This window comes from Notolepis coatsorum (assembly GCF_963971535.1).
Source record: "Notolepis coatsorum genome assembly, chromosome: 7".
NCBI lineage: Eukaryota > Metazoa > Chordata > Actinopteri > Aulopiformes > Paralepididae > Notolepis > Notolepis coatsorum.
Genome location: NC_140171.1, coordinates 19,614,397 through 19,632,564, shown reverse-complemented (window position 1 = coordinate 19,632,564; position 18,168 = coordinate 19,614,397). Strand labels below are relative to the sequence as shown.

The 18,168-nt window shown below is 44.9% G+C and overlaps 1 protein-coding gene across 1 annotated transcript in view; it reads right to left on the bottom strand.

The window, feature by feature from the left end:
- Window positions 1-991: 991 nt before the first annotated feature.
- The window catches only part of LOC311231579 (calcium-binding protein 2-like), a gene marked incomplete at both ends in the record, with an annotated part of 159,851 nt that continues 142,674 nt past the window's right edge, over window positions 992-18,168 (bottom strand). Inside the window, one exon of the mRNA XM_084318207.1 lies at window positions 992-1,020. Coding sequence (XP_084174333.1) covers window positions 992-1,020 — 29 coding nt within the window. The remainder of the gene's footprint in view (window positions 1,021-18,168) is intronic.

Sequence of the window (18,168 nt, the reverse complement as noted above, 5' to 3'; positions counted from 1 at the left end):
ACTTGCAATATTATGACAAATGGTGAAAGAAAACGGTACGAGTAAGCTGGTGTCGGCGCTTCGCTGGTCCTGGTCGTTAACAGAAACCTGCGCTCTGCCCGTTTTGGAAGAGAAAGGACACTCTGGGTTGCCTGAATCAGCAGGACACATTTTGCCTTATACCATTTTTTTTGCATTCAGATTTGAACAGCATAATGTGTTGGCCTGGTTACCATTCCTGTCACCATAATGATACGTATGTTTTCATTTTATTTTCCTTTCGGTCGCCTCAGCGGGAATCGCCCACAGTATTTTAAAGAAAAAAAGAAAAAGATCGAAGCTTATGTTTTATCGTAAACCATTTGTAAAAAGAGAAAGTATTTTTGGACCGATCTTGCTTTTTGCTTAAATGTTATAAGTTATCAATTTTGAATAAATGCACTTTTTCAACTTCAGCCTCTCAAAGCCTCATTGTTACGGGAGAATATATGCACTGCCATTGTTCAGGAATGGCTAGTCTGACTATTCAGTGTTCTATTGACGCTGCATGGTTGAGCCACTGGGGGGCGATAGCGCCACATTATTGCTACATAACAATGGTTTCATAACTCACCCGTTGCCCTCTGCAGTTACTCAACCACTTTTACTATGAGAAATGCTCTTGCTTTGACTTATTTTACACCCCCAGTCATGCTGAAAGTATCACAGAGCAAATGCCACGATAGGAATGAAAGATAATGTGGTATGGCATACACATTGTAGTCGTTATCAGATAGATAGAAAGAATGATATGAGGTGATATCAGATTGCACCCTCTCTTAGACATTTAAGAAAAATAATTCCATGCCAAATGAGTCAATCTCTGTTAAACACATTTTTAATGTCAAATCGACTAAGTCCTCCGTCCAATTAACATTTCCTCGAGGCTCTATACGCGTCCCAGTCCCACGCTGTGCTCTTCGTCGCTCTTGCGTCACGCTCGTCTGTGTGACGTTCGTTTCGAAGACGCTGGTCACCGCATGGACAGCATCATGACGAATTCTGCAGGGGGGGGGGGAGACAGCAGCACATCCACTGATGAGGACCCAGGGGGGGATTCTGACATCCCAAAGGAGCAGCATAGGAGGTATAAGTAACAAGCAATAGGTGGTTGGTTGGGGAAACTACTTCCAAAGTATAGTTTTGCCAATTACTACACACTGGAAGTAGAACTACAGCAAAGCTACCCTCAGGAGAAATAGAGTTTTGTTGACTAACGTTACTTAGTTCAGACATTTCAATGAGTTCAAACTACTTAGACAATATATTTATATCATAAAAACCTTTATTTAAAACTCGTAAAATCATTGAGGTTGAACCTCATGAGTAAACGGAATAAACAAGATTAAAAGTAGTAACACAACAAGCTAAAAACAGGAGAAAGCACATCAAATACAAGATAAAAACAAAGAACATCAGCTAAAACGGGTACGGACTGATACACACAGTGGTTAGTGATGATGGCTTTGAACTGTGTAAGTTAGAAGGGTATTGATCTTTAAAGTGTTGAAGGATGTCCCATGAGTCAGGAGCATCGACAGAAAAGGCAGAACAGCTCAAGCTCAGAACAAGCCTTGTAACGGTTTGCTGCTGGGGTGCCGGTCAGGTTGAGGCCTGATCATTTTAGTAGTCAGAGATGTGTCAAACCCTACAAGGGTTTTGATTGATTGATTGAAAAGTTTATTAACAGATTGCAGAATGGGTACAGTACAGTACAGCTCAATACATACAATTGTTAAGGGGATGCAGACCAGAGAAAGACTTTCGTCTTGTTTACATCAGTACAACTGATGTAAACTGTAAACAACTGTACACTGTACATTGGAATACTGACATACATTCGACATATAAACTGTACATTGGGGGAGGTTGGGTAGGTGGGGTTGGGTGGAGCTGTACATTGGAGGTGGGGGGGGGGGGGCACTGTACATTGGAATACTGACAAGGCCATACTTGGTCTTTACTGTACAACTGCGGGTTAGGACATTTGTAGGAGCCAGTTTCGAATTGCAGTCTCCCCGTAGGTGTTCTTTGAGAGTGTTTTTGAAAGTGGGTAGTGATTCACATTCCTTTACATGCAGCTTTGGGTAGGGCGTTCCACATTGATGTGGCATAATTGCGAAACGTGTTTAGTCCCTTGTTTGAGCCGAATCTGGGTTTTACATGATTTGTGGAGCTCCCTCTGGTGTTGTGATCGTGGTATTCACTGACCTTTGGGAAGTATTTTGACATGTACATGGGTACCTTGGTCGTGTAGTGTATCTTGTAGACCAGGCCCATTGCAAGTTGCTGTACTCTGTCGTCTCCTACTTTAAGCCATCCTAAGTTGGCAAAGTGGGCAGGGGTGAGGTGGGTTCTAGGAGTCAGGTCAAGCAGTAGTCTGACTAGTTTGTTTTGAGATGTTTGTAATTTGGGTACAGTGCAATGTGTCTCAACATCAACCAAATCACTCGATACCTCCCTGTAAATGCCAGGGGTGGAAGAAGTACACAGTTCCTTTACTTAAGTAAAAGTAGAAATACCTAGATAAATGAGTACTCTGGTAAAAGTAAAGGTCCTCCATTCAAATTCTACTTAAGTAAAAGTAGGGATGTTTTTGCTATTGAATGTACTTAAGTATCTAAACTCTAAAGTATAAGTATGTATTCTACAGGACATTTGTGTATTCCAGTGCTTGGGAGCATTCAGCCCTCGATCCACTGACCTCTACATGGTGGTATGTGGTCCAGTTATATGCTACTCTGATTATGTTCTCTTGAAATCAACAGGCTTCAAAATGTGAAAGTATATAATCTTCATACATGCCACGTTTTCTATGCAACGTCAATGTAAATAGTAACTGATGATGGGTTCAGATAAATGTAGTGGAGTAAAAAGTACAACGTTTCCTTTTAAATTTAGTGGAGTAAAAGTATAAAGTTCCCTAAAATGAAAATACTCACGTAAAGTACAAGTAGCTAAACATTTTACTTAAGTACAGTACTTGAGTAAAAAATACTTTTAGTTACTTTCCACCACTGTTAAATGCACCAAAAATATATATTGTTCACCCAAGGTACTCCGTTTCAGCACGGCACGACAGGCTGCACAAGCTTAAGCACAGGGCCAGTCATGATATACCACTCAAATTAGTTTATGGCAAATGCTACAGAGCACATTTTTCATTTTAATAGCTGCCTTCCTGCCAGTTGGACATGAACCAACACTAAATGACTATATCTAATCTGGTTACTTCACAGGAGTGATAATTTTCTGTTGTATGTGCCTTGCATATTGCATAACAGTTAAAACAGTCAACAGAAATTGTATTATGAAAGTTAACTTTTTTAGACTGTGATTAGAACAGTGGTATAAAGATTGGGCCTGTCAAGCTTTGTTGTAAGATCAGCATATCTTATTAATATGGCTCTCAAAGTTAGTGTTCCTTTATTTGATAGACAAAGAAATAGTTAGTAGTTTAAATAGTTAAAGGTGCTCTAGATAACGTTCAGCCACTAGATGTAGCACTAGAGCACCAGCACGTCATTTATCCAATCGGGTGCATTCCACGTGGGGTTTGGACCCGCATATTCTTTTTTAATTATACACAAATTCATCAATCATTATTTTGGGGGAAATGCAACACCTTTTATTCCACACCTTTCTAAAAGCTTTGTGGATGTTTATTTATAATTACTCTACATAAAATAGCACCTTTAACCTCTTCTACCCGTACGGTCCGCCGGTGGACAGCAAATTAAATCACGTCATAAATCAATCTCTCTAGACTGTATGACATAATGTTTTTTTTCTTTTTTCAAATGTATCCAAGAGTAAACATCCTAACCATGTCACAACAGCAGTCATAATGTATATTTTCACCAATACGTTTGTTTACCAATAGGTTAAAGTGTTATTAGTGAGATTTTAGTTTTTGAAATGTGTTAATATTTCCGCGGAAATCCGCCATTTTGAATTAGCGGCCGTCGCCGAATGATGATGATTTGTAGTCATATGAACACAGGGCATCCAGAGCTCTCAATGAGCGTTGAAATTTACTACAGTACCCAGCGAATTCTAGCTTCCTGCAAGCAAATGACTTGTGTATGAATTTCTTTTATTTCTGTTATTTCTTGGGATTCTATACCACAAAACTGAACGTTATTGGCATAGATTGGAGCGCAGTTAGTGTGTCTACCTTCTGTGAACATTTAGCAACCATCTGTGTTGAAATCCGATCCAAAATGGCGGAGACATATCCATTCTAAGAATCGAACTGTACATACAGTAGATTTCATTCTTCATTCTGATGTAAACAAGACAAACGTCTTTCTCTGGTCTGCATCCCCTTAACACTATGACGACCGGCGCGGCCCGCGGATTTAGGCCTCAGAGGACAGCAGAAAGTAAACAAACCGATGTACTTTCAAAGAGCTTTATATATCATTTATAGTATTGCTATCTGTCCATTCTCATTGTCACTTGAGTGCATAAACCGTGCCTTCATAATGGCTTAAATAAAATAAAAATCCATCGGTTGGTTGTCATTTTATAGCGTCGTGAATATAAGGTTTATCCCACTTTTCGTCTCGTCTTTTTTCCCGGGAGCTAGATAATAGGCTAAACGTTGGCGCCGTTATATCAAACGCCATTTCTGCTGTATATATACGAATGAAATAAAACAAACTGCGTAGCATCCGGACTATTACAGAGCATCCATGGATGAAATGGGGGCGGCGGGGAACGCCGATTACTATTATTGATCCGCAATACAGTGTGCGTTCAATATAGCATTTTCATTGACCAATCACGTTACGTTATAAAACAATGTCCAATCCAGCTGTAATTTGGGGTATATTATCCTACCGTCAGGCCATGTGATCGCCGGCAGCATTTCCTCACCACTCATCGGATTCTGGTAGATCGATATGCACATTGGCTAATCATAAATCCCATTATTCCACGCTGAAAAAACCGCTCGCCAAACTGATCCAAGTTGGAGGATGTTCAGCTGGGATCAAGGAACTATGATCCGCCCACAGAATTGTACTTTTTTGTTTTTTAAAAAATTCACATTGATACTGCAGTGGAGCAATGGCGCCCCTAAGCGGGTTTGGCCGGTACTGCATGTTTCGAAAATCAAATATCTGAAAAGATGCTGGTAGTGGATCGGGTACCTAAGAAGCGCTATAAATATGGAATAAAACAATAACAACTCATCACGTATATACTCGTGGCTCTGGTCCACATCGCTCTTTTTCGTAACACGTATATATACGTGGACGGACGGCATAGTGTTTTAACAATTGTGTGTATTGAGCCGTACTGTATTGTACCCATTCTGCAATCTGTTAAATAAAGTTTTCATTCATTCATTCATTCTCGGTGCACGCCTGGTGATACTAAATCCAAATTGAACTCTGCCATTTGAAAGAGGAGATTTGGCCCGATCCATAGATGTGCGAGTTGGCTGTAATAAGGTCATTTATAGGCCTCATATTCTATATTCTATAATAATATTTCAAATTGCATGTATCTGGATGGCAGAATTCAGTACTGTATCTAAAAAACATTCTGTTTAATCATCTTCCCTTTATTCATTTCCTTAGATTTCTTGTACACGAGATCTCAAGAAGGTGCTGAATGAGCTCAGTGGCAGTTTTTCATGTCTGGTCATTTTTAGCATGGTGTTATTCACTGTCAAAGATGCAAAGAAAAATCATCAATTTATATTCTCCTTTGTTTCATGTACTCAAGCCTAGTAACAGACACAATATTTCTGACACTGGGAATACATTCACTGAGGTCCATAGATGTCCCTAGATACCAAGAACATGCAAATGGACCTTGTAGAAGTGGAGCAATCTTCCATTTACTTAGGTATGTATTTTAGGCGGATTTTCAGAAAATAGGGCTCAGGGCCCTCATTCATCAATGTGTGCGTAGAACATGTTCTATTTCCACACGTAAGCACGGAATGTAGAACTAGTGTACGCACAGGGAAGTCGGGATTCATCACACGTGCGTACGCAGGCTCTACGCACACCTGTCATGATGAATCCCACCTTGGCTCTGCGCCGCGGCTCGTGCACGCTTTCACGTATTTGCAAACCAGAAACGCCCCGATTAACCATATACGGTAATGGAATACACCCATGAAATGTGGAAAAATGGACTAAGCCGAGGGAAGCGTGTCATGAGACAGGCTGACAGACGTGTACACTTACGGTGATGTCGGATATGATATCTATTAACCATTGCTGCCTGGGCAGCGCAAACACTAATAAATACCGCGCTGGAATATGACTGCCTTTTCCCGTGTTGTTTGATTAATACCCAGGGATTAAAGTTCTCCTCAATTTTATTCCAAATCGCGATGGATCTCCCGTCAATTTTCTACCTGCTGCATATGATTTCTAGAGGCATACTACAATCTATTTTGATGTCAGTATTGGGTAGCAATGAATCTCACTGCATGTATGATGTAGCCTGCCTTTCAATACATGAACTTGAATTCCATCATGTTTGTGTGCGGGACTCACAAGGCTGTTGTCACAATGGGTGGTACCGGTACAGACAGTAATAATAACAGTCCACACAATATCACGATCCATGCCATAGCCTATGTTCTATTAGGACATGATCTGTGACGACAAATGTTCTGATATCATACTCTGACAGCATGCCTATGATCAACAAAAACGCGAACTTGAATCCCATCATATACATAGTCTGTCCACTATCTGGTGTCATTGCAATGCGTTTTCTATTCTTTCTTATACAGTAAAAAGGGGGAAGAACACTATATTCATATGACTTGTATTCTGCTTACAGCTTCGAAATTCCACTTGTTTCGTTTAACGTAAAGCCTTTTAAATATAATCAAAACGTTCCCGTGTTTCTGCGGTCTGCGCAAAATAATAACGAGTTGAGCTTTATGATTTATGATGAATTGAAAATGGGGGACCCTGATGTAAACAATACGAAAGTCTTCTCTGGTCTGCATCCCCAATTAACAATTGTATGTACTGAGCTGTACTGTACTGTACCCATTCTGCAATCTGTTAATAAACTTTTCAATCAATCAATCAATCAATCAAGCTACGCGGAGCGCAGTCAGTCAGTAGCCTACACCCCGTATATTCCGATAACGCTATATAAACCATGCTGCATTCATTCTGAGAGAAAGATCTATTATTCCAAATGCTATTCATAGGGTTTTGACCATAATTACACTACTGTTGCTATTTTACAATGAACTATAATGAACTACGGTTCGTACAGAACATGCCAGTGTTATTATGCACAGAAGCTCATTTCCTTGTTGTAATAATATATTCTACCACTGGGCGCCAGGTACGCCTGGTCTGACCTGTGCGTAGATGTAAGCACGGAGTCAAGTTCAAATCGAAATTGATGAATCCCACTCTTTGCTTAGAAATGATCGTACGCACAGGGTAAGCACAGATCTGTGCGTAGAACACATTGATGAATGAGGGCCCAGGCCTCTACACCTTTAAACTATACCTTTAAAAAAAATATTAACAACTACAATACCAATATGTAGTTACTTAAACTACTAGTTTAATTACATGTAGGGAGGCTTCTGCCAAACACTGTTTGACAATGTCAAAACAAGAGAAACAAAAGGGTTGAGAGTGGTGAGTTCAACTTTTAGTTATTTTTTTTTACTGCTTTTCATTGTAGTCAAGAAACATTAGTAATTGAAACATCAGTGGATCATTGCAAATGCATACCTCAAAGTTATGGTTTTTGGCATTTACAACTACAAGAATTACAACAACAAATTTATTTAAAAATGTTTACACAAGTAGAAAAAATATTAAGATTTACCCAGAATTGTCTCTCAAACACTGAAATTGTCACCAAAAAAACGTGACCGTTCACACATGTCCGTGTTTCGGATCCAACGGTTGAGGGCCAACCACGGACATGTCCGTGGCAAGGTTGTTTTGGCTTTTATTCCATTGTAATATCCCACTCAATGTCACCCTGCGGCACTGCAGATTTACCCTACTCTTGGAATTCAGAAAAGTGCATTACCAGCCAGATCCTCGTAGGGGCGCTGTCTCGATAATGCAGTGTTGCCTGTGGCAGAACGGATGACGTTTTTTTTTCATCATGCAGTGAATTTTCCTGCTTACCTGAAGCTATGCCTGTAGCATGTAGCTTGGAATACCTTTTGCAACGCCAAATTCAGTATGCAGTAAAGGAATATATCATCAGCCAATGGACATATGGATCTACCAGATGTCGATCGATAACTGGGAAATCCTTTTTGCAGTCCAACCGGTCACAGGTAAGAGCTATTTGGCGTCAATTACAGCTTGATCGGGCCTAGCTTTGATAGCCATCCACCCAGTCAGCGAATTAGGCTACTGAGGCTAATGCCGTTATTGGTAATCAATAATCCGAAACGACGTCCCCTGCCCCCCCCCCCCCCTTTCATGCAGTCATGGTGGACCATGATACCGATCAAATGCATTTCGATTTTTATCTCTAGCTGGTCTATGGCCGAAACGCCATTCGATTTAACGTTATTAGCTTAGCGCCTTGTAACTCGCCTTCCAGGAAATACCCCAGAACATTTTGCTATATAGTTCATATTCACAATGCTATAAAATGGGAACGTATTGATGAAAAAATTATTTGTATAAGGCATATTGAAGGGACGGTTTATAGTGTCAATTGACAATGAGAATGGACAGATAGCAATACTATAAAGTATAGATTTAGCTCTACAAACAGCCTCACGCACAATGAACGTTTTTTTGATTTGCTGGCCGTATAGAGTGGGATTAGACGGATCCAAATGGCCCCGAATAAAGGGGAACTATTTTACAATTTCTTTCACTATTTAGGCACTTTTACACAATTCCTGTGAGTCTATGGAACACCTCTGTATGTTTTTTGTTCAAAAAAATTCATTGTTTTGTATTTCTAATCAAGTACTCAAAAACAGCATTTTTCGACCTCAATATCTTAAGCCGTTTTGAGGCTGGGCTCCAACCACTGTGTGGCCTGGTGGCAACTGCCACATCAACTGCCACATTATTATGCAGCTGAGAAACCTCTGACATCACAGATATGTACATTTTCACATGACTCAGTTCAGTGAGGGTGAATATTGTGAGAGGAGAATTGGAAGAATCCGCCAATATGAGAATTAGAGACATAGATCCTATTAATATAAGTCCACATAGCTAGGAAACAATGCTAAACACTGAAAAAGACCATTTTGAAATGAGTGGATCTCCTGACTTCTGTCTCTTTTATAGTCATGAAACTACTTTTATAGTCATCCTCGACAACAAATTGACCTATGAGTTCTGGCACATGAGATAACCCCTAGTCTGGCTTTTTCCATTCAATCTCATCAACCTTTCATCCGATTCTCACAAAACCTGTGGGGTGACTTCGAGGGACCAACATCTGTTAACGTATTACTCACAAAGTACATTTTGGAACAGGAAATGATATGTGATGTGTTGTGATGTCATGTCTGTATGATTCATGTCTAAGCATCACACTCCCCTACCCCCCTACATGGACCACAATGGAAATAAGCTCTGAGCCTTTTTGTGTTCATCCTTGGCAGTATCTCCTGACTGTGCTTTCTGTCACATGTTATTTTTATATTGTCAAATAAAGTCATTCATTCACCCATGAACGATTTGTCCAAATTCAAATTGGACCAAATGCTAAACGTGTTTGCCCTACGACAGAAAGCAGGCTTGCAAAAGTTGTAAATCGGCCTCAAGGTGGCACTATTCTCAAAACCTCCTCTTCCTTTTTCTACCTTAATCATCATCATCATCATCATCATCATCATCATCATCATCATCATCATCATCATCATCATCATCATCATCATCATCTTCTTGTTCTCCTTCTTCTTGGTCTATTTTTCCCCATGTCTATTGTATCAGACCTGGTCAAGGATAAATTAGCTTTTGGATTGTCCCCTTAATTAATACATGTAATTACTTTTCCTCTCTCTTTGACCACACGTCCTCTCAGATGTTGCTTCTCTTTTGTTTGCTGTTCTTTCATCTGTGACCGTAGAGCATGTTTCTATTTTTTCTTCTTCTTTTCTTTATCTAAACCAAATCAAACTCACTGGACTCCACCTGTCCGTCACGCTTCCTGCCTCTCCTTCTCATCATCTCTATTATGTCGGATCCTCAAATCGAATCAGTTAACCGTGAGCCGCCAGCCTCTGCATTCTGCGGCCTATCGCCGAGGGTCCACTCGCTATTGATCCCGTCTCGTCAATCACGGCGTTGCTGTAGCAGTTGCAAATAGCCAGAGGGTGTTTAATCAAGGCCACATTCAATCAGTCCATTCCCTACCTTCCATTCTCTTCCTGGAGATCATTGCTCTGAAAGACGAGCGTGGCTGTAGGTGAGGCGCCATTGATTGATTCTGGACTTTAGTACATAATGCCTGGATTAACCCCCCCCCCCCCCCCCCCCCCTTGAGGCACTGCTCTAAATACAGTAAATACTGTATTTCCTTTAAAGGGGAACTCCAACATTTTGGGAAATTAGCTTATTTAACATCTTCCCTGGAGTTAGACAAGAAGATACATACCTTTTTTGTCTCTGTGCGTGCATTTTAGCTTTGGGAATAGACGCTCCGTTAGCATAGCTTAGCTTCATCACTGGAAGTGGGGGAGGGTTAGAGCCTTACAGTGCCTTACAGTGTATTGCAAGGTCTGACATTGACCAAACTTGATATGCATGACCTTGGTGGGCTCTAGGTCAACTCCTGAAAAGGGGGTCAATGTCAGACCTTGCAATCAAAAGTTAGGGGCGCACTGAAATTATGGCAAGGGATATTAGCCCCCTAACTTTTGATTGCAAAGTCTGACATTGACCCCCTTTTCAGGAGTTGACCTAGAGCCCACCAAGGTCATGCATATCAAGTTTGGTCAATGTCAGACCTTGCAATACACTGTAAGGCACTGTAAGGCTCTAACCCTCCCCCACTTCCAGTGATGAAGCTAAGCTATGCTAACGGAGCGTCTATTCCCAAAGCTAAAATGCACGCACAGAGACAAAAAAGGTATGTATCTTCTTGTCTAACTCCAGGGAAGATGTTAAATAAGCTAATTTCCCAAAATGTTGGAGTTCCCCTTTAAAAGAACTAAGGAAACCTGGTACGCTAGGTACCCATTTTTTTCGGAACACATTATACGTGTTAGAAAATAGGTGCTGAAAACACGTGAAAAGACTCTGAACTATGTAGTACTGAATTGTGTTAGACCGACTGTTTTTACATACTCTAAAAAATAGAGCATTTAGAAAAGTGCGGAATAAAAATATTGCTCTTCCCCCCAAAAAATTATTGATTAATGAATTTATAATTAAAAAAATATATTGCAGGTCCAAAATTAATGTTGGTGTTGTTCTTGCAAGCATGTATCCCCTCCCTACCTGCCATTACACCACGTGGAATGCACCTGATTGGATAAATGACCTGCTGGTGCTCTAGTGCGACATCTAGTGGCTGAATGTTATCTATAGCTCCTTTAATGTCTAAGTAAAAAGGTGGGTGCTGATGCTACACCAGCTGAGAACCACTGGTCTAACCTAGTTTGCTAATGAGTCAATTAGTCGAGCTCTCTAACCAAGTAGGGTCCATTTGTGGAGCAGCAGTGCCTCAGGAGGGAGAGCGGCCGTCCGTTAATCAAAAGGCTTCCAGTTCGATTCCAGCTCCTGGCAGCAAGATGAAGTGTCCTTGAGGAAAGACACTTAACCCCTAACTGCCTCTGCCGTCGGTGAATGGGTGAACGTGGGGTGTAAGTTGTAAAGCGCTTTGGATGAAAGCACTACAGGTATATAAATGGAGTCCATTTACCTTTTATGTAAATGCAGTCCATTTGTTAGATTTGGTCATTTATAGCAAAACATTTCAGTGATTGAATGGGAAAATAAAATGGCACTTGAGCTGAAAGGGAGCCGTCAATCAAACCGTGAGCTGACCGCGCACCCACACAGTCCTGAGAAATGCTCTGAGAAGCCAGATGAGCTGTTTCTGAGCTGGGTTTTATAATGTTATCAACATTTTTAACCATTCAAAATTGTCTGAGTAGTCAACTACACATGTTCTGTAGCGCGACACACTCAGAACACATTTACTTTCCCTTTCCCCCGACGTTAACCCTTTCACTACCACGCTACAGAACGTTAACCCTTTGTCATGCGGCAGTGAAAGGGTTAACCTTCTGTATTGTTGCAGTGAATGAATGAATGAATGAATGAATGAATGAATGAATGAATGAATGAATGAAAACTTTATTTAACAGATTGCAGAATGGGTACAATACAGTACGGCTCAATACATACAATTGTTAAGGGGATGCAGACCTGAGAAAGACGTTTGTCTTGTTTCCATCAGGGTCCCCCATTTTCAATTCATATAGACATTTATGACATACATAACATACATGACATTTATGGCATAGGGAAAAGGGTTAACCCTTTGGTAGTGTGGCAGTGAAAGGGTTAACCTTCTGTATTGTCACAGTGAAAGGGGTTAACCATTTGGTAGTGTGGCAGTGAAAGGGTTAACCCTTTGTCATGGGGCAGTGAAAGGGTTAACCTTCTGTAGTGTGGCAGTGAAAAGGGTTAACCCTTTGGTAGTGTGGCAGTGAAAGGGTTAACCTTCTGTATTGTCGCAGTGAAAAGGGTTAACCTTCTGTAGTGTGGTAGTGAAAGGGTTAACCCTTTGTCGTGTGGCAGTGAAATTGAATTAAATTGAAAACCTTTATTTATCCCCGAGGGGAGATTCAGATGTCCTTTACAGCATAACAGCAATTTAAAAACAGTAAAATCAGTTAATACATAACATACACTTATTAGTATGTGTTAAAAACAAGATGGACAAATACATAGGGATTAAAATAGCTAAAATAGGGCTAAAAATAGAGCTAAAAGTGGTGGAAAGAAAAAGAAACAAGTCCAATCATGATGTTAAATAATTAAATTAATTGGTTACAGTCCACAACCCAGCTCGTCCAGTCCACGGCAGTTGGCCCGTCCTGGCCCTGCCTGGTTGTGGAGCCTGATTGGAGCCTGACGTGGACCGCATTGCGGTCAGCTCATCATGGAGGGGGTGGCAGGGGTTCTCAAGGATAGCATACAGCTTCCTCCTCGTCCTCCCCTCTGCCACCACCTCCAGACTGTCCAGGTCCGCTCCCACCACAGAGCTTGCTTTTTTTACCAGTTTGTTTATTTTGTCTGTGTTGGTGTTGCCCCCCCCCAGCATACCACAGCGAAGAAGAGGGCACCAGCAACCACAGACTGGTAGAACATCTGCAGCAGTTTACTGCAGACATTAAAAGACCTGAGCCCTCTCAGGAAGAACAGTCTGCTCTGTCCCTTCCTGTAGAGAGTCTCTGTGTTGTCCGTCCAGTCCAGTTTATTGTTCATGAGAACACCCAGGAATTTGTAGTTATATTTCGTATTGCATCGCGTCCCGCTCTGCGCCTTACGAGATACTCCTATCTCCTGTGATACCTAATGTATCTCCCACGAACAAAAACACATGCACCCCACCTGTGTGGGGCCCCGCCCCTTATGGTGGCACCGCCCATATAACCATGACCCTGGTCATGAAACACCCTTCCTCTATTTTCGTCCCAGCGTATTGGATGCGTGCACCATACGAGCTAGCGGAATGAAAAGATTAAGGAAGATTAATAATGTTGGAAGCTTACCGGAGGTTGCTGGCCCCTGGCATCTTCGACGCATGTTTTCGGCGACACGACGGGCCTGTGATGTTCCTCGTTTGATGACTGCACATCGAGGTTCAGCTGTACAAGGCTGGCTGTCGGGCCAGCTTGTACTCAGGTAGGCCCTGTGTCTTCAGGCATGGGTATTAGTGTTAGTAATGCTGGTTTGTGTTGTTAACACAACCTTGTTGTGTGTTGGCGCCAGGGGCAAGATGGTTTGGTGAACGTTCTCTGCAGGGAACGGTTTCCAAGCTGTCTTGGGCGTGCTGCTAAAACATCTAAAGCTATGCTAACATGCTATCGCTACTGCCGCATGCTATCACTACTGCTAATTGCTATGCTGTTTTAATGTCTCCGCCGTGAGATGTTGTCACTCTCCCGCCTCTTGCCCGGTTCATCAATGAAGGTCAGTCGGTAGCTGTTGTGGGGTTTTGAGTTCTATTTACCTTTTTCGGGTAAATGGGTTGACAACGGGGTAGGTCGTGGCTAGGTTCTAGCCAGGTATTACCTTGTGTTCCGGCGGGGTTTGTTGAACGGTGTTCCCATCTGGGTTGGCGTCGGGTAGTGGGGCTATGGGTCCAGCCGACATGGTAAACATGTTGCGTGTCTGTGCACAGGCAATTGTTGTCTTGGGTTCCACATTGCCTGGCGTTAGGCTGCAGTAGTATAAGGGCAGGGCCGCTTGGGAGAAATGTGAGGCCCTGTGCGTTTTTAGACGCGAGGGCCCCCATCTCCTGGGGCGGCCCTGTGTAGGGGGCTATTGTTTCATTTTGTCACTCTGCTATGAGAAGGTCTGTCTTGCTACAGCTTTCTCTCCTCTCAAACCATTCATACTGACGGTCAATCGGTATACTGGGGGAGTAGTGCGGGGGGGGGGCTTTGTTTACCTTTTTTGGTAAATGGGCTAAACTAGGGCTGGTGTTCTGTTGTGAATATTTTGAATGAAGACGGGTCTGGTCCGTCTCCCCTTAAACTTTGTGTGTATGGGTTTGCTCATTCTACAGTTTTTGTGGTTTAGCTCTTTTATTCATTTAACCTTTTCATGGTCCACACCACAGTGGAGGGTGCTGTTTGCAATCACCACTGGTGCTCCATGTTAACGTCAGTCCTTTGTTTTTGATATATTGAAACAATGCCCCGCCCGGCCGACACCATGGGTCGGCCTGGCGAGTGGCTGGTGGGCTGTTAAGGCTTGTACCGCCACGGTATGGAATTGGCAACGATTAGAACTGTGTTCGAATTGGTGTTTTTTCTATTAAAGAAATGGTGTCTGGTGGAGGGGCCTTGAGGGCCGGCCGACGTCGACACATCGCGCGAGGTTGTTGACGTTATTAGCTTTGACCCAGCCGCAAGCTATAACCGCTCAGGGTTCCCCTCTCCGCAGGGGATTTTGGTCTTCTGCTGGAGCGCGGGCGGTATTGTCCTAGGCCCTACACCGCCTCACACCGCGCAGCCAGAAGAAGAGAGAGCACGGCCTCGTCAGCGGCGATGACGGGGCCCTCGACAGGCGGCCATGTTTCCCCCGCCAGTGGTGCCCTGGTTGGAGAATCGACAGGGTATCGCGAGGCCGACAGTCTTGGCGGCCGAGGGATCGGCCATTTTGGGTGATTTCGGTGTTGGTAAACCACTCCGTCGTCATTTTGCCGCGAGCAGCCCGCTCCCCGCTCAGTCCGCTTTCTGTTACCCTCAGAAGCGGGGCTCTGGGTGTGTTCCTTTGGCTGCGGGCCGCGAACCTTCTTGAAGCGTATGCGGCCCCATTCTTCGCTTCTCATGGAGACAGGGGCTGACACCCAGTTGATGGCTGAGCCTGGGTCTGTCCGTGAGAATGTTGTGCTGTCAAGCGGCTCCCACACCTTGAACTGTGTTGGTTGAGCCTGGTGTTACGTCTGTCAACTTAAGTGTTGTCAGCAGGGGGGCTCGAAACCTTTTGAGGCACACAGTGCGGGCTTCCCCGGCCTCGCCTTCGCCAGGCCAGGTATCATGTTGGTGCTCCCACTCCTGGAATATTGGCAAGTGGTCGCAGCTCACATGGTTTGGGGTGGTAGTGATATCACTGCAGGGCTACGGTGTGTAGGAACCCATGGGGGCCTTACACCTTGCATGTCCGGCTGCAGAACAACTCCTTCAGCATGTTCTGGAGGGGTGTTCAGTGGGGGGGCTTTTTTGATCGGAAGCCCCCCGTATCAGACAGGCCCTTTTTCTGTCGGGGTTCCCCCTTGGGTGCGATTGCCTCGTGGGTGGTGTCAGGGTCAGGTGTTCCGACATGGAACGCGCTCCTCGCACGATTCCAGGGTTGTCTTCGCACAGCGGGGGGGACCGGGCCAACTATCTACAGTTCCTGGCGGACCTGCGCCACGTGACGGCGGGTGCGTTGGGAGTGTCGTCACATATGACTACGGCAGTACCATATGTCGAGGTAGATGGAGAGAATGGTGAGGCGGGGACTTGTGTTTACACAACCCCACCCGTTTTCAGGTTTGGTACAGACCCTGTTGTCGGGGTCTCCAGCAGGGACAGCTCTGGTCGACGAGATCCAATCTCTGTGGACGAAGCAAGCCATCGTCGTGGCGTTCTCCTCCCGGTGTTCTCTGCCCGAGAAGTCGGGAGGGAGGGGTGTAAGACCCAGGCTGGACCTGTCCCATGGGAAGGTTCAGCATTTTTTGGATCGTCTCCTACCTGTTGAACACTGTCAGGTGGGGGTCTGGTTCTCCTCCATAGACCTGTAGGATGCGTATGCGCATCCCCGATCTTCCATCCTAGGGCTTACCTACGCTTCCTTTGCAGGGTTAGCGTATGAGTACCAGAGGCTGCCGTTCGGTTTTCTCTGGCTCCCCGCATCTTCACCAAGTGCGTGGAGGCCGCACTGGGGCCTCTGCGTCATCCGGGGTTACGGAGTGTTCTGCCCTGATGACGTTCTGGTCCTTCGCGGTCAAGGTGGATCGTCAGGTCTCGTACCAGGCAGGTCTCTACCAGCCTGGGGTTGCTGTAGACTGGATGTAGAGTATTCCTCTTCCCAGTCAACGGTTGGAGGGCTATGGGCATCCATCTCAGAGCGTGTTGTCAACACGCTCGGGAGGTTCCGTCCTAGGACGGTTACGGCGCTGTCTCACGTCGCGTTTTCACCGACGCCTCCCTCGCTGGTGATGCGTCGGGCCAACGCAGTAGGGGGCAGCTGGCAAACCATGCTGCCCGGTCTGCGCTACGTTCAATGTGTTGGTGTTGAAAGCGGTCCTTCTGGTCCACAAATGGTGTTGATCAGGACGGACGATACGACGTCAGTGTCGTGTATCGACAGACAGGGAGGAGTACGCTCCCCCTGTCTGCACCAGGCGGCGGGCGGCTGGCTATGGGCGTCCTCCATCTGCGCGGCCTAAGGGCTCCCCACATCCCCGGCAGGGAGAATGTGGGTGCAGGTGTACTGTCGCGGGGCGGCCCTCATCCTGACGGGTGAGGATTGCGTCTGGACATGGCCAGGCAGGTCTGGGACCGATGCCGTGCCGCCAGGGATTCTTCCCCATACATCTGTTAGGTCAGTTGTTGGGACGGGTACGTTGAGGGGCGCAGGTTCTTGATCCTGATGGTGTTACCATCTGGAATGCGCATGCTCCCTCCACTGTCGCGCTTACGCGGGCAGATGACGTATGTTCCAAGTGTGGTGTAAGGCGGGGGGCCAGGACTCAGTCTCCTGCCCCCTGGTTGCTGTCCTTAGTTACCTCCAGTCTCTCCTTGATAGACTGTCGGCTTCGACGGTGAGGGTATATGCAGCAGCTATATCCTCCTATCATGAGGGGTTTGAGGGGATGTCTTGTTCAGCCACCCTCTTGTGAAGCGTTTCCTGCTTGGCGCTCGACGCGTTAAGCCGGTGCAACGCTCCTTGGCTCCGACTTGGGATCTTCAATTGGTCCTCGGTCGGTTGTCCTTGGCCCCGTTTGAGCCGCTCGAGCGGGCGCCGTTGGGACAGCTGTCCTTCAGGACCGCGTTCCTTCTGGCTGTCACTTCCGCTAAACGCGTAGGTGAGCTCTGTGCTCTCTCGGTACATCCAGAGTGCCTGTCTTTTCGGACCGATTGCGGTGTCACTCTGCGACCTAATCCTGCTTTCGTGCCTAAGAATATCCGGAGTTCCTTCCGCTCCCGGGATATTGTGGTTCAGGCGTTTCGTCCTCCTCCTCACACTGGTGAGTTAGATGCGGGCCTTCACCTGTCATGTCCAGTCCGTGCTTGGGGATTTACCTCAGCCGTACTCAGGATTTCAGGGTTACCGACCAGCTTTTTGTCTGTTACGGTGGGGCTCGTGCTGGTAAGGCACTGTCGGAGCAGCGCCTGTCCCATTGGTTGTGCGAGGGTGTTACCCTCTGCTACACGCTGGCTGGGCAGGATCCCCCTGGGGGCGTCAGGGCGCACTCCACTCGTGG